Source organism: Mugil cephalus, chromosome 3 (genome assembly GCF_022458985.1).
Source record: "Mugil cephalus isolate CIBA_MC_2020 chromosome 3, CIBA_Mcephalus_1.1, whole genome shotgun sequence".
NCBI lineage: Eukaryota > Metazoa > Chordata > Actinopteri > Mugiliformes > Mugilidae > Mugil > Mugil cephalus.
Window position 1 is genome coordinate 30,832,130 of NC_061772.1, and position 17,496 is coordinate 30,849,625.

The window sequence follows — 17,496 nt, forward strand, 5'->3', positions numbered from 1 at the left end:
ACTCTAAAAAGAATTTAAAGCAGCACTTTTCACCACTGAGCCGTTGATTCCTTTAAATTCCCCCCCATCAATCACTGCAGCCCACCCCGAGTCCGTATTGACCGGTGGACACGAGGTGTGATTAATGAGAAACAATCGTCACGGACATGTGGCTGAGTCCCGCAGATATTTACAACATTAGTTTAACTCTGAAAATAGTCGATTAGTTCTTAAAGATCAGTAGAACATTTAGGTTCAGATGTTAAGAAAACCAAGAACAGTCACATCTCATTGAACAAATAGCTTTTGCTTGAGGTCGTAATGCCACTAATAACCACTAGATGGCAACAGAGCACAAAGATTTCTCCTTAATCTACAAACTCAGACATTTTATTTCTCCTGGACGTCATCACATTCTACCATTGAGCTCATTATACGATCCAGAAGAAGATGGAGATTTACACATGGAACTCCCCAGGACCCCAGCCACCAAGGCTACATGCTACATAGCAATGCTAAGCTAACAGCCACCAAGGCTACATGCTACATAGCAATGCTAAGCTAACAGCCACCAAGGCTACATGCTACATTGCAATGCTTATCTACCAGCCACCAAGGCTACATGCTACAAAGCAATGCCAAGCTAACATCCACCAAGGCTACATGCTACATAGCAATGCTAAGCTACCAGCCACCAAGGCTACATGCTACATAGCAATGCTAAGCTACCAGACACCAAGGCTACATGCTACATATCAGTGCTAAGCTAACTCTCACTGCTAGATGGCTGCGTTGTGTGTATTATCTGTAGTAGCACCATGACACCACTAGATGGAGAGTAAAGGTCCAGACTCTATGAGTCCCGTCTCCATGTGGTTCATAGCTGATGTAGAATCACGTGGATCGACTCTAAAGGTCGTTTGTTTTCAGTTATTTTGGGGTTTGATGAATTGTTGAGACAGAAGAAGAAATTCTGATGTGTTGACTGTGAAATTCAAATGTTTAGCTGCGTGTTTTCTCCGTTAGCTGATGCTAGCAGGTTAGCTCCAGCTAAGGGATGCTTGTTATCAATGGAAAGAGCAGCTTCTCTAGTTTCTAATGACACCCAGCTTTTCAGAGTGGAGCAGAGAGGATTGTGGGTACTGTAGTTGTTTCAGAAACACATGTTTTAGATAAAATACTCTGTGATAGTTGTTTTTATCGGTTAAACTTCTGTCTTTTAGAAATATTAGACAAAAACACCAAACCGTGTCGCTGACAGTTCATTACAGAACATTTTTCTGAAGAAGTTTTTTCAAGATAAATCCACAAATGAAACACACAAACACTCACTGGACATTTTCGTTCAGGCCACAGAGCAAAAACAACTCTGCTTCCACCTGATAATAACTAATGAATGATTATTACATTTATGTAATTTTTACCTGTGTCATGGAAAAGCGGTTCAGTGAAACCCTGGAGCTCTTTTTTTTTTTTTTTTTTACTTTATTTTATTTTTTTTTTTCCATAAATGGCTGATGAGACAAGAGAGAAGCAGCATTTAAAGTAGGTGCAGATTTAATGACGACATCCATCAGCCACACACACCTAAAGCACTTCACTGTAAGATGTTAAAATAGAGACACTAACTTTATGAAACGTTCATCATTTCATTCTGTAACGTGGTGCCATCATGACTAGTAGCACTATTACTGCAGCACTTCCTCTGGAATAAGTCACAGCGAGTAAATAAAGATGTTTCACCTCAGAGAACGATGCAGTGATATTACAAAAAAAAAACCTCTCCACCTGGATCCAACTAACGCTAACTTTAAGACTGATGCAATGAGGAGCTTCTCATTTCCTCCACATCCCGTGGTGGTGGAGGAGATGTTAGTCTGGTGGAGAAGATGTTAGTCTGGTGGAGAAGATGTTAGTCTGGTGGAGAAGATGTTAGTCTGGTGGAGGAGAAGATGTTAGTCTGGTGGAGGAGGAGATGTTAGTCTGGAGGAGATGTTAGTCTGGTGGAGGAGAAGATGTTAGTCTGGTGGAATTGGGGAGGAGATGTTAGTCTGGTGGAGAGAGAGTTGGTGGAGGAGATGTTAGTCTGGTGGAGGAGGAGATGTTAGTCTGGGGGAATAGTTGGGAGAAGTGTTAGTTGGGAGGAGGAGATGTTAGTCTGGTGGAGAAGATGTTAGTCTGGTGGAGAAGATGTTAGTCTGGAGGAGGAGATGTTAGTCTGGTGGAGAAGATGTTAGTCTGGTGGAGAAGATGTTAGTCTGGTGGAGGAGGAGATGTTAGTCTGGAGGAGATGTTAGTCTGGTGGAGATGTTAGTCTGGTGGAGGAGATGTTAGTCTGGTGGAGGAGGAGATGTTAGTCTGGTGGAGGAGGAGATGTTAGTCTGGTGGAGAAGATGTTAGTCTGGTGGAGGAGATGTTAATGTGGGGGAGGAGAAGATGTTAGTCTGGTGGAGAAGATGTTAATCTGGTGGAGAAGATGTTAGTCTGGTGGTGGAGGAGATGTTAGTCTGGAGGAGGAGAAGATGTTAGTCTGGTGGAGGAGATGTTAGTCTGGTGGAGGAGATGTTAGTCTGGTGGAGAGAGATGTTAGTCTGGTGGAGAAGATGTTAGTCTGGTGGAGGAGGAGATGTTAGTCTGGTGGAGGAGATGTTAGTCTGGTGGAGGAGATGTTAGTCTGGTGGAGGAGATGTTAGTCTGGTGGAGGAGATGTTAGTCTGGTGGAGGAGGTGTTAGTCTGGTGGAGGAGAAGATGTTAGTCTGGTGGAGAAGATGTTAGTCTGGTGGAGGAGGAGATGTTAGTCTGGTGGAGAAGATGTTAGTCTGATGGAGGAGGGTCAAATCATTGGCTGCATCAAGCAGAGGAAACATCTAGAAACTACTAAACTACTGGGTTAAGACCTTTATTCCAGACTGGAAGGACAGTGGAGAACCATGGTCTACCAGGAAGAAATAAATCCTGATTGATGGAGAAACGTTTGGAAGAAAAGCAGCAGTAGAACTCAGGGCTGTGTTTAATAGTGGAAGGAAGAACATTTCACACCATGGACAATGTGAAGGGAACTCAAGGGACTGAACAGAAAACCACTGATCAGGGAGGACAACCGGAAAAAAAGGCTCCAGTCTGATAGGGAGCAGCACAAAGACTCTGAAGACATGGGGGGAGGTCATGAGGTCTGAGGAGTCCAGCCTGATCAAGATTTGGTCCAGTTATTCAGGTCCAGGTTCAGAGGATGAGATCAGCTGACTGCCTGAATACAGTGAAGGAGCAGGTTCTTCCATCCATGGAGTTTTTCTTCCATGTTCCAGGACGACACCACCAGGATTCATGAGGGTCCAGGTGGAGGAGGAGGTTCAGGGAGCGGCTCTATTTATTTGCCAGGCTGTGTATTATCACACCTTTCAGATTTCATGATGTTCTAACATGATCTGGTCTGTTTTAGAGTCGAGCACGTCTCCTCAGAAAGCTTTAACGGGAACGACAGCAGCTGTATTTAAACGGTTTTAACTGCAGCACACGAGACGCCCATGAACCGAAAGAAGTTAGTTCGTCTTCTGGAACGTGAGAAGAACCTGGAAACGTTCCTGACACACTGAGTAGATTACACAGCTGTTAATTTAGTGCAGGACGTTGTGCTTAGTGCCAGCGAGCTACTCCTGATCAAAGTCATTAGTCACTTGATTTGGACTCTTCGCTGCTGAATAATTGAGGCTGTGAGAGGATAAAGGATCCGACGACTCCGGCTCAACAGTGAAAGGGAAATAAAGAGGAGTTTCTTCTTTGGGAGGAGGAGGAGGAGGAGGAGAGTGAATTAGAGGGAGATGGAGAGGGTGATTTATGTTTCGTCTGCTTCTGTCCACCACAGCGCTGATGAAACATTTAAGGCCATAATATCTGTGAAACTACCTCCGACGTCTGGATTGAAAAGTTCCTGAGTGCAGAAAACTTCAGCTCAGCTGGTTTCACTGCCAGGTTTCAGTTCATCCTCCAGAAAACGTAAAAGAAGGAGTAGAACAGAACTTACTTCATTGTCATTGTTTGTATGATACAACAAACACTTTCTAATGGACCTGTAGCGCCCCCCAGAGGTCAGGAGGTCGAACAGGAGGCGGTCAGCGTGAGACGGAGCAAAATAGTTAGAGTTATTATAGAGGGCGGAGATCACATTAAAGATGAGCTGGGATAAGATGTTTGTTTGTTTAATGAACGAGTAAAGTTTAGAGATGAGATAAAATCACATGAGACCTGATACGATGAGATGAGATCAAATTAAATGGAGTGAGATGAGATGATGCGATGATGAGATGTGTACGGTGAGATGGAAAAATAGATCTGATGAGATTAGGTACGGTGAGAGGAGATCACATGTGATACAATGAGATGAAATGAGACGAGATTAGGAATGACACAATAACGAGATGGGATCAAATGAGAAGATGAGATCAAATTAAATGAGATACGACGACGAGACGACAAACAAAATGAAATGAGAAGAGATAAAGTGACATGACATGAGATAATGTACGATAAGATGATGGGATACATCTTGAAGGAGCCAGTAACGTAGATCCTGCAGAGAAAGCTCAGATGTTCTGATCTGATTTAAATCATCTTTAGTGATTTGTTGAACGTTCCCTAGATGTTTATTTTTCCATCGACCGATCACAGACGTCTTCTCTCTGCAGCTGCATCACTGTGGACGATTAAACTTCTCCACATTAGTCATCAGATTAGTTCAAAGCTCCTCCCTGCTCTCAGGGTAAATATGTGGTTTCCAGTTAATGATGAAGCAGACGAGGCTCAGCTGATCCTGAAACATGGAGGAGGAGTTAAAGGAGCAAAGATCACACCTCACCACTTAAAATCTGAATCCAGCTCTGGTTCATTCCCTCAGATCAAACTCTGCCGCAGACGCTTTGAAGATATATATGAAGATTTATATGTTCAACTCTAAAGAGTCTGAAGCGTTAGAGAAAGGAAAGAGAGCTAAGAAAAGTAGAAACAGACGCTGCAGAATTAAAACCTGCTTCTTGTGTTTTCGCAGTTTGGTTCAAAAGATTAGAAAATGTTTAATTCATCTCTTTACTTCAATAATCCAAGTAGTCGAACCACTTGTTACTTCAAAGACAGATTTTCAGCAGTAGTCTCCTCCATGGTGACATCTGGCCCAGGAACTAGTCTCCTCCATGGTGACATCTGGTCCAGGAACTAGTCTCCTCCTCCTCCCTGGTCCAGGAACTAGTCTCCTCCATGGTGACATCTGGCTCAGGAACTAGTCTCCTCCTCCTCCCTGGCCCAGGAACTAGTCTCCTCCTCCTCCCTGGTCCAGGAACTAGTCTCCTCCATGATGACCACTGGTCCAGGAACTAGTCTCCTCCTCCTCCCTGGCCCAGGAACTAGTCTCCTCCTCCTCCCTGGTCCAGGAACTAGTCTCCTCCATAGTGGCCCCTGGTCCAGGAACTAGTCTCCTCCATGGTGACCCCTGGTCCAGGAACTAGTCACCTCCATGATGACCACTGGTCCAGGAACTAGTCTCCTCCATGGTGACCACTGGTCCAGGAACTAGTCTCCTCCATGGTGACTCCTGGTCCAGGAACTAGTCTCCTCCATGGTGACATCTGGCCCAGGAACTAGTCTCCTCCATGGTGACCCCTGGTCCAGGATCTAGTCTCCACTGGTCCAGGAACTAGTCTCCTCCATGGTGACCCCTGGTCCAGGATCTAGTCTCCACTGGTCCAGGAACTAGTCTCCTCCATGGTGACCACTGGTCCAGGAACTAGTCTCCTCCACGGTGACCCCTGGCCCAGGAACTAGTCTCCTCCATGGTGACTCCTGGTCCAGGAAGTAGTCTCCTCCATGCTGAACACTTTCCCAGGAACTAGTCTCCTCCATGGTGACCCCTGGTCCAGGAACTAGTCTCCTCCATGGTGGCCCCTGGTCCAGGAACTAGTCTCCTCCATGGTGACTCCTGGTCCAGGAAGTAGTCTCCTCCATGCTGAACACTTTCCCAGGAACTAGTCTCCTCCAAGGTAACCCCTGGTCCAGGAACTAGTCTCCTCCATAGTGACCCCTGGTCCAGGATCTAGTCTCCACTGGTCCAGGAACTAGTCTTCTCCATGGTGACCCCTGGTCCAGGAACTAGTCTCCTCTGGTCCAGGAACTAGTCTCCTCCTCCTCCCTGGTCCAGGAACTAGTCTCCTCCATGATGACCACTGGTCCAGGAACTAGTCTCCTCCTCCTCCTTGGTCCAGGAACTAGTCTCCTCCAGGCTGTTGTGCTGTATATTATACTGAATAACTCTGGTGTGTGTCTCTGTCCCAGGCTGTGACAGTGACTTCTGGGGCCCCCACTGCAGTAACCGGTGCCAGTGCCGTAACGGGGCCAAGTGTAACCCGATCACGGGGGCCTGCGTCTGCACCGACGGCTTCCAGGGGTGGCGCTGTGAGGAGCCCTGCCCGGCCGGCACCTTCGGGAAAGACTGTCAGAACGAGTGTCAGTGCCTCAACGGCGCCACCTGCCACCACCAGACCGGGGAGTGTCTCTGCGCCCCGGGATACACCGGAGCCTTGTGAGTATTCATGAACACGTGTCAGCTGTTACCACGGAGACGGGATTATTCTATCGTTATTTTATGGTTATTTTATGGTTGTTTTGTGGTTATTGACGCTTGTCCTCTGTCTCTGTGTCCAGCTGTGAGGACCCTTGTCCTCCAGGGAAACATGGTTCTCTGTGTGAGCATCGGTGTCCCTGTCAGAACGGAGGGAGCTGCCATCACGTCACCGGAGAGTGTTCGTGCCTGGAAGGCTGGGTGGTAAGACCTGCACCACGGCAACCACAACCAGCACCACGGCAACCGCATCCAGCAACCAGCAACCAGGAGATAGAACCAGGATTTACTGGATTAAATCATATAAAACCACTTTAAACTACAAATGAAACAAGAGGAAACTATAAAAAAACAGATGCAATAAAATGAAACAACATAAAACCAAATGGAATCAGATAAAACAGACAAAAGCAGATAAAATAATAGACATTACTACATTAAACAAGACAAAACTAGAAGAAACCAAATTAAACCAGATTTAATTACATTAAACCAGATTAAACCAGATTTAATTACATTAAACCAGATTAAACCAGATGCAGTTTGAGTTCCTGATATAAACGTATCTCCAGGATTCTGTCAAAGGGCCGGTGTCTTTATTCTTTGTTCTCTTATCTCCTCCTCTACTGGTGGTTGGTTAGCTTTAATGCTAACTCTGATGCTAACTCTAATGCTAGCTTTGACGCTAACTTTGATGCTAGCTTTGACGCTAACTCTAATGCTAGCTTTGATGCTAACTTTGATGCTAACTCTAATGCTAGCTTTGACGCTAACTCTAATGCTAGCTTAGATTCTAACTATAATGCTAACTTTGATGCTAACTCTAATGCTAGCTTTGATGCTAACCAAATTTCAATAAAACAGATGAAGGAAGATGGAGTTAAAGTATTAAATGATGATGAGCACCTCCTGCTCCTCCTGCTCCTCCTCAGGGTCCGGTCTGTGCTCAGCCGTGTCCGTTCGGTTCGTTCGGCATCAACTGTTCTGAGGAGTGTACGTGTCGTAACGGAGGTCTGTGCGATCACGTCAGTGGCCAGTGTCAGTGTACGTCCGGATTCATCGGAGAGAGGTACGACAACACAACGCAACATAACACAGCGCAACGCAACGCAATGCAACACAACGCAACGCAACACAACACAATACAACGCAACACAACACAACACAATGCAACACAACACAACGCAGCACAGCACAACACAACACAACACAGCACAACACAACACAATGCAACGCAACGCAGCACAACAAAACGCAACAAAGCGCAACACAACGCAACACAACACAACACAACACAACACAACGCAACACAACACAACACAACACAACACAACACAACACAACACAGCGCAACGCAACGCAACACAACACAACACAACGCAATGCAACACAACACAGCACAACACAACACAACACAACGCAACACAACGCAACACAACACAACACAATGCAACGCAACGCAGTACAACACAACACAACACAACACAACGCAACACAACAAAACACAACACAACACAACACAGCGCAACGCAACGCAACGCAACACAACACAACACAACACAACACAACACAACACAACGCAATGCAACACAACACAGCACAACACAACACAACACAACACAACGCAACACAACGCAACACAACACAACACAACACAATGCAACACAACCCTCCTGACTCTGTCACATTTAAATGTTTCAGATCATCAAACTAATTTAAATATAAGACAAAGATAAACTTTGTGTTTCATTATTGACTCTGAACCAGTTTCAGCTCATTTCCTCCTGGTTCCACTGATAAAACTCATCATAGGATTCAACCAACGCAACGACCTGTTATTTTTTAACCGTGTTCTTCCTTCTCCTCCTTCATCACCTCCTTCTCCTCCTTCATCACCTCCTTCTCCTCCTTCATCACCTCCTTCTCCTCCTTCTTCTCTTCTACTTTGGTCTTTTCTCCTTCTTCTCCTTCTTTTCTGTTTATCATCCTCCTTTTCTTCTTTCTTCATCTTCTACTGAATCGTTTCATGTTGAACTGATTCTAAATGATGTGATGAATTTAAAGTAGTTTTCTCCTCCTCCTCCTCCTCCTCCTCCTCCATTCAGAGTCCAGACAGGTGAATAATTCTCTTCGTCCACGGTCTGATTGAATTTGTCCAGATAAGTGTCCTGATTTAACAGAGGCTTCAACGAGACGTTTTAATCGAGTGATTTGTCTTTTTTTTCTTAACTCGACTCCTGGACGTGTTGGGAATGAAATAAATAATTCACGCTCATTTCAGAGCTGAGGCTTCAGTTTTAGGCTCTAAAATAATAAAAAAAAACAATTACATAAAAATAAAATTTAAATTTAACTATAAACAAGAAACCGGAAAGAGAACCCTGGTCCAGGAAGTAGTCTCCTCCAGGATGAACCCTGGTCCAGGAAGTAGTCTCCTCCAGGATGGACCCTGGTCCAGGAAGTAGTCTCCTCCAGGATTGACCCTGGTCCAGGAAGTAGTCTCCTCCAGGATGAAGCCTGGTCCAGGAAGTAGTCTCCTCCAGGATGGACCCTGGTCCAGGAAGTAGTCTCCTCCAGGATGGACCCTGGTCCAGGAAGTAGTCTCCTCCAGGATGAAGCCTGGTCCAGGAAGTAGTCTCCTCCAGGATGGACCCTGGTCCAGGTCTCCTTGGTTCGTTTAGATCGACAGAAAAGATTTGAAGATTTGAAACAACTCCTTCTTTCTTTCTTTCCTTCCCATCCATCCTTCATCCTTCCTTCATCCTTCATTCCTTCTTTCCCTCCAATCCATCCTTCATCCTTCCTTCCTTTCTCTCTTCTTCTTCTTTTCTTCACCTATGAAAACTTTTATATGACTCTAATAACCTCTGGTTTCTCTTTTACTTCTAGTTTCATAGATTAAAGGACCAAAGGGAAATTTACTTTTTTATTTTTTTTTTAACTTTTCTTTTTAATATTTATTTTTTATTTCTTTTAGCGTCTAAAACCAAACTCGATGGAAGATGAGTTCGTACTTCAAACATTAGTCTCTGATTTAATTCTGTTTGTGTTGGATAGAAACTCTTCCTCTTTCTTCTCCTTCTTCCTCCTCTTTTCTCTACAGAAACCTCCACTTTTATATGAATCAAATGTACTTTTTCCTTTTAAACTGACGTATTATTTCCTGTCTGTGTTGGACAGAGCCTGTTCCTGTGTTGACCCGTGTTGTGGTTGTGTTTGGTTCTGGCCCAGGTGTCAGGACGAATGCCCGGTCGGTACCTATGGGCCTCAGTGCGCCCATAAATGTGACTGTCAGAACGGGGCCAAGTGTTACCACATTAACGGAGCCTGTCTCTGCAACGAGGGCTTCAAGGGCCCCAGCTGCCAGGACCGCTTCTGTCCCGGCGGCCTCTACGGACTCACCTGCGACAAACGCTGCCCCTGCAAAACCTCCAACACACTCAGGTACCGCGGCGCCAGGACAGACCACGTTAAACCGGGTTCAGCCTCAGACTTCAGGACCATCAGACTCTGGACTCCAGAGGCTCAGATGTTTAGATGCTCTGCTGTCGTTTCAGAGACGACTCACTGACTTCCTGTTGTTTCAGCTGTCACCCTCTGTCCGGGGAGTGCACCTGTGCAGCGGGGTGGGCGGGGCTTTACTGCAACGAGACCTGTCCACCAGGTTACCACGGCGAGGGCTGCAAGGAGGCCTGCACCTGCACCAACGGAGCCGACTGTGACGGCGTCTCTGGAGCTTGTGTCTGTGCACCGGGATTCATCGTAAGTCTGCAAACACTGAGGAGGCAACACTCTGGTACAGGCTCCTGGTTTACGGTCATGTGGTTTTCATTCAGCCAATCAGAGAAAAGGAAACATCCTCAGGTCTGATCAGGTCTAATGTGGTCTACAAGTTCCCCCCTCTGATCTGGTTTATTAGGAACCATGAAGAAGAACAAGTGTCCTAATGTTTCTCATGTGATGATGTTGATGATGTTCTAATGTGACAAATACATGTTTACATTAGTTTAAGGACCAGGAACCAGATATGAGACCAGGACCAGATATTGAGACCAGGAACCAGATATGAGACCAGGACCAGAATGAGACCAGGAACCAGATACGAGACCAGGAACCAGATATGAGAACAGGAACCAGATATGAGACCAGGAACCAGACATGAGACCAGAACCAGATATGAGACCAGAACCAGACATGAGACCAGGAACCAGATATGAGACCAGGAACCAGATATGAGACCAGAACCAGTAGTAGTACCAAACAGTTTCTGAGACCTGTGAACTCAGAATTGAGATCCAGACCAGATATGAGACCAGGAACCAGATATGAGACCAGGAACCAGATACGAGACCAGGAACCAGATATGAGACCAGGAACCAGATATGAGACCAGGAACCAGACATGAGACCAGAACCAGATATGAGACCAGGAACCAGATATGAGACCAGGAACCAGATATGAGACCAGAACCAGATATGAGACCAGAACCAGATATGAGACCAGGAACCAGATATGAGACCAGGAACCAGACATGAGACCAGAACCAGATATGAGACCAGAACCAGATATGAGACCAGGAACCAGACATGAGACATTCATTCATCTGGACTAAAACAGTTTTCTGACGTCCTGTGATTAAACTCTACGGTTGAGATTTTGAATTTCCAAGTATTCCAGCGAGAGCCCTATGAAGGGTTAAAAGCTGGTGTGTCAGGAGCTAGGAAGCTAAGGAGAGCTAGCAGCAGCCGTGCTACATTTCCCACAATGCAACGAGAAAGATCTTTGTTCATCCTTCTCTTTCTCCTTTATTTCCGTGTGCGGTCGTAGCTCTGATCCAACGTGTTACCAGTGAGTCTTTAGAGGAACATCGTGTTTCTTTGATCACGACTCATCTCCATCGACTAAAACTCTCCTAACGAACGAACGTCCTAACGAACGAACGTCCTAACGAACGAACGTCCTAATGAACGTCCTCCTCGTCCGTGAAGAGCTTTAAAGTCGGTTGCGTCAGCTGAGGTTCTGGACCAGTTGCAGAGGATTTAATTAGCACAGAATCAAAGGATTTCCTCAGAAATCAGAGCGGATGTGGAACAGATTCTCAGTCATGACTTTAGTGGAGAGGAGGTGCGGAGCAGGAGGAGCAGGAGGTGCAGCAGGTGCACTGACGTGCTGCCTTCATTTATCAGGAGCTGCTGACTCTGCAGCTGCAGACGTGGTCATGTAGGTCAACGAGAGACTGAATCTGGTCCAACCTGATCCAACCTGATCCAACTCATCCAGATACTAAAGATGACTTCAGATAAAACTGTTAATGTCAAAGACACAAGACAACAGGAGCGAGAGAATAAATAAAGGACGAGAAGATGGAGTAAAGCAGAAATAGGAGCAGGAGGAGAAGAAAAAATACAATGTAGAAGTGAGGAGGAGGAGGAGGAGGAGGAGGAAGAGGAAGAGGAGGGAAATGTTTCGATGTGAACATGGATCTGAAATGAGATGAAGCAGCTGAAAAAAACCCTGCCCTATCCATCCTGTCAGAATTTATTCTGTGCTGCTAACGCTAACTGATGCTGCTAACGCTAACTGATGCTGCTAACGCTAACTGATGCTAGGATCGTGCCTATGTTCCCCGGTCACATACAAAGCAGAGAACACGGAGATGATCCCTGATGCCGTGTGGATAAAAAACTACTTTAAACTGAATCATTTGCATCCGATGATTCTTTTATTTCTCTTCAAGACACTTAAAACATGTCGTCATTATTCTGAGATGAGACGAGATTAGATGAGACAACGATAGGACGAGATTATGAGACGAGATGAAATGAGATGAGAAGACGTAACATGAGGTGATAAGATGAGATACGGAACGAGATAATGACACGAGATGAAATGATGAGAAAATGAGATGAGACATCACTGGGATGAGAATATGAGATGGTACGAGTTTAGAAGAGAGAGAATGAGATGACAACATGTCATGTGATGTCATGTGATAAGAAAACAAGATGAGCTGAGATAACTTTATTTCTGTATCACTATGAGACGATGTCCTGTACGTGGGTGAAATAAGAGCAGAGGACATAAAGCAAACAATTAACAGTGAAATGGGTTTTAAGAGGAGTGGGGGGGGATGAGATGAGGTAACATGAGACGAGATGAGGCGACGCGATGATGAAACATGAGGTCATTTCCATGGTTTTTAATTTAGTAGTGATTTTCTCTACAGCCCTCCTCCTGGGACGTCCTGGTCCTCTCACGTTGTCCATTGAAGTTCTTTTTTAACGTCCTTAACTTTTTTAATAAGGCTTCTCTCCTTCTCCGCTCGTTTGTCTTTGTGAATATTAGATTAACAGCAGTTTAAAGGCAGCAGGTTGGAAGCAGGCGCCTTTAATTAGCTCGGTTTATACGGTGGAAGCTCCCGATCAATACCACAGCCTGCTAACGGTGATTAGCCACGCCAGCGCTAACGTCCGTCTGTCCTCGTCTTCTCTCCGTCCTCCATGAAACCTGTTTGTTTATTGTCCACCTGAAGCCGCGTGTGAAGAGTTTAAAGATGAACCTCCAGGAGGACAAAGATATGACGGAGACATGTCTCACCGGTGAGACAGACTTCGAGACATTACATCGTCTCTAATGGGCTTCACATCAGCGTTTCTTCTTCTTCTGAACATTTGGACCAGAGTCCGTTTATTTTTATTCCATTTATCTTCTCATCTCACATGATAAACTGAGATGAGATGAAATATCATCAGATAACAGAGAAGATTCAGTGAGATGAGATGAAACGAGATGAAACGAGATTAAATGAAACAAGATTAAATGAAATGAGATTACATGAAACGCGATGAGATGAGATGGGATGAGATGGGATGAAACAAGTTTAAATGAAACGAGATGAGATGAGATGAGATGAGATGAAACGAGATTAAATGAAACGAGATGAGACAAGATTAGATTTAAACGAGATGAAATGAGATGAGATGAGATGAAACGAGTTTAAATGAAACGAGATGAGATGAAAAAAGATGAGATGAGATGAAACGAGTTGAAATCAAACGAGATGAGATGAAACGAGATGAAACAAGATGAAAATGACGATGAGATGAGATTAAATAACAGATGAATGAAACGGATGGGAAACAGATGAGTTATCGTGAGATGAGATACTGAACTGAGATGAGATGAAACGAGATGAGATACTGTGAGATGGGAGATTATCTGATGACCTGAGATGAGATGAAACGAGATGAGATGAAACGAGATGAGATTAAATGAAACGAGATGAAACGAGATGAGATGCTGTGAGATGAGATGCTGTGAGATGAGATGCTGTGAGATGGGAGATGAGCTGATGACCTGAGATGATGTGAGATGTTATTAGAGATGAGGTCAGATATGATGTCATGTCATAGGACGTCTCTGTCTCTGGTTTCCAGGGCGACGACTGCTCCATCGTTTGTCCTCCTGGACTCTACGGCATCAACTGCACCTCCTCCTGCTCCTGCCTCAACCAGATCTCCTGCTCCGCCGTGGACGGATCCTGTCTCTGTAGAGAAGGTTGGACTCTGGACACCTTTAGAAGGAGACGCTTCATCTGAGCAGCTGTTCATACTCTGTGTCCCTGTCCCTCCCCCTGTCCCTCCCCCTGTCCCTCCCCCCTGTCCCTCCTCCTGTCCCTCCCCTCTGTCCCCCCCCAGGCTGGCAGGGCGTGGACTGCTCCCTCCCCTGTCCCAGTGGGTCCTGGGGCCTGTCCTGTAATCAGACGTGTCCCTGCTCCAACGAGGCGTCCTGTGACCCCGTCAACGGGACATGCTCCTGCTCCCCGGGCTGGACGGGGGACACCTGTGACGTCCCGTGTCCCGTGAGTCCATTTATTGGTTAAAGTCCTCGTCCCTGGTCTGTTGATAGTGAACCAGACCCTGAACGTGTCTCCCCCTGATCCAGGACGGGTCCTTTGGGCTGGACTGCAGGGACACCTGTGACTGTGTCCACTCTGAGGGCTGTGACCCAGAGACCGGCGTCTGTCTCTGTCTCCCAGGATGGACCGGTGAGGTCAGGGGTCAAACCCCTTCGTCCTCCTCCTCCTCAGAGACGGGAGGTGAAGCTGTGTCCCTCATGCGTCCTGTCCTGTCCTGCAGGTGTCCACTGTGAGGGGGTGTGTGAGGACGGACGCTGGGGACAGAACTGCTCCAACAGCTGTAGCTGTGACAACGGAGGCTCCTGTTCCCCAGAGGACGGATCCTGTGTGTGTCCCTCAGGTTTCAGAGGACACACCTGCACACAAAGTACACACTACACACTACACACTGCACACTACACACCTGCACACAAAGTACACACTACACAACACTACACACTACACAACACTACACACTACACACCTGCACACAAAGTACACACTACACACTGCACACTACACACTACACACCTGCACACAAAGTACACACTACACACTGCACACTACACACTACACTACACAACACTACACACTACACAACACTACACACTGCACAACACCCCTGCACACAAAGTACACACTACACACTACACACTACACACTGCACACTACACTACACAACACTACACACTACACAGCACTACACACTACACACCTGCACACAAAGTACACACTACACACTACTACACAACACTACACACTACACACCTGCACACAAAGTACACACTACACACTACTACACAACACTACACACTACACACCTGCACACAAAGTACACACTACACACTACACAACACTACACACTACACAACACTACACACTACACCCCTGCACACAAAGTACACACTACACACTACACAACACTACACACTACACAACACTACACACCTGCACACAAAGTACACACTACACACTGCACACTACACTACACAACACTACACACTACACACCTGCACACAAAGTACACACTACACAACACTACACACTGCACACTACACAACACTACACACTACACACCTGCACACAAAGTACACACTACACACTACACACTGCACACTACACAACACTACACACTACACCCCTGCACACAAAGTACACACTACACACTACACAACACTACACACTACACAACACTACACACCTGCACACAAAGTACACACTACACACTACACACTACACAACACTACACACCTGCACAATACACAACACTACACACTACACACTACACAACACTACACACTACACACTGCACACTACACAACACTACACACTACACCCCTGCACACAAAGTACACACTACACACTACACAACACTACACACTACACAACACTACACAACACTACACCCCTGCACACAAAGTACACACTACACACTACACAACACTACACACCTGCACACAAAGTACACACTACACACTACACAACACTACACACTACACAACACTACACACTACACACCTGCACACAAAGTACACACTACACAACACACACTACACAACACTACACACAAAGTACACACTACACAACACACACTACACCCCTGCACACAAAGTACACACTACACAACACTACACACTACTACACAACACTACACACTACACACCTGCACACAAAGTACACACTACACAACACTACACACTACACAACACTACACACTACACACCTGCACACAAAGTACACACTACACACTGCACACTACACTACACAACACTACACACCTGCACACAAAGTACACACTACACAACACTACACACTACACAACACTACACACTACACTCCTGCACACAAAGTACACACTACACACTACTACACAACACTACACACTACACACCTGCACACAAAGTACACACTACACACTACACAACACTACACACTACACACTACACACCTGCACACAAAGTACACACTACACACTACACACTGCACACTAGACAACACTACACACTACACACCTGCACACAAAGTACACACTACACACTACACAACACTACACACCTGCACACCACTACACACTACACAACACTACACACTACACAACACTACACAACACTACACACCTGCACACCACTACACACTACACAACACACACTACACAACACTACACACAAAGTACACACTACACAACACACTACACAACACTACACACTGTTTCCTTCCTCACCACTTGGAACGACATCAGTTGAAGGTGTCTCTTGTCTGTCCTCTCTGTCCCGTGTCCTCCAGCCTGTCCTCCTGGGTTCTATGGTCCTCGCTGCAGCCAGTCTTGTCCTCAGTGTGTCCACAGTGATGGAGCCTGTCACCACATCAGTGGACACTGTGAATGTCTCCCCGGCTTCTCAGGTTCACTCTGCAGCCAAGGTCAGTTCGTCCCGATGTCTCAGTGTCTCAGTGTCTCAGTGTCTCAGTGTCTCAATGTCACTGTGTCTCAATGTCTCAATGTCTCAATGTCTCAGTGTCTCAGTGTCTCAATGTCTCTGTGTCTCAGTGTCTCAGTGTCTCAATGTCTCAGTGTCTCAATGTCTCAGTGTCTCAGTGTCTCTGTGTCTCAGTGTCTCAATGTCTCAATGTCTCAGTGTCTCAATGTCTCAGTGTCTCAATGTCTCAGTGTCTCTGTGTCTCTGTGTCTCTGTGTCTCAGTGTCTCAATGTCTCAGTGTCTCTGTGTCTCTGTGTCTCTGTGTCTCAATGTCTCAATGTCTCAGTGTCTCTGTGTCTCAATGTCTCAATGTCTCAATGTCTCTGTGTCTCAATGTCTCAATGTCTCAGTGTCTCTGTGTCTCTGTGTCTCAGTGTCTCAGTGTCTCTGTGTCTCAATGTCTCAATGTCTCTGTGTCTCTGTGTCTCAGTGTCTCAATGTCTCTGTGTCTCAGTGTCTCAATGTCTCAGTGTCTCAGTGTCTCTGTGTCTCTGTGTCTCAATGTCTCAGTGTCTCAATGTCTCAGTGTCTCAATGTCTC

General features: G+C 45.9%; 1 protein-coding gene across 4 annotated transcripts in view; it reads left to right on the plus strand.

Moving 5' to 3' along the window:
- The window catches only part of LOC125005222 (multiple epidermal growth factor-like domains protein 11), a 76,527-nt gene that overhangs the window by 44,353 nt on the left and 14,678 nt on the right, over positions 1 to 17,496 (plus strand). For all 4 annotated transcript variants that reach the window (XM_047580390.1, XM_047580393.1, XM_047580391.1 and 1 more), the window contains exons 6-15: positions 6,299 to 6,545; positions 6,668 to 6,788; positions 7,517 to 7,653; positions 9,816 to 10,028; positions 10,172 to 10,346; positions 14,021 to 14,141; positions 14,282 to 14,445; positions 14,529 to 14,631; positions 14,723 to 14,869; positions 16,765 to 16,899. In XM_047580390.1, coding sequence (XP_047436346.1) covers positions 6,299 to 6,545; positions 6,668 to 6,788; positions 7,517 to 7,653; positions 9,816 to 10,028; positions 10,172 to 10,346; positions 14,021 to 14,141; positions 14,282 to 14,445; positions 14,529 to 14,631; positions 14,723 to 14,869; positions 16,765 to 16,899 — 1,563 coding nt within the window. The remainder of the gene's footprint in view (positions 1 to 6,298; positions 6,546 to 6,667; positions 6,789 to 7,516; positions 7,654 to 9,815; positions 10,029 to 10,171; positions 10,347 to 14,020; positions 14,142 to 14,281; positions 14,446 to 14,528; positions 14,632 to 14,722; positions 14,870 to 16,764; positions 16,900 to 17,496) is intronic.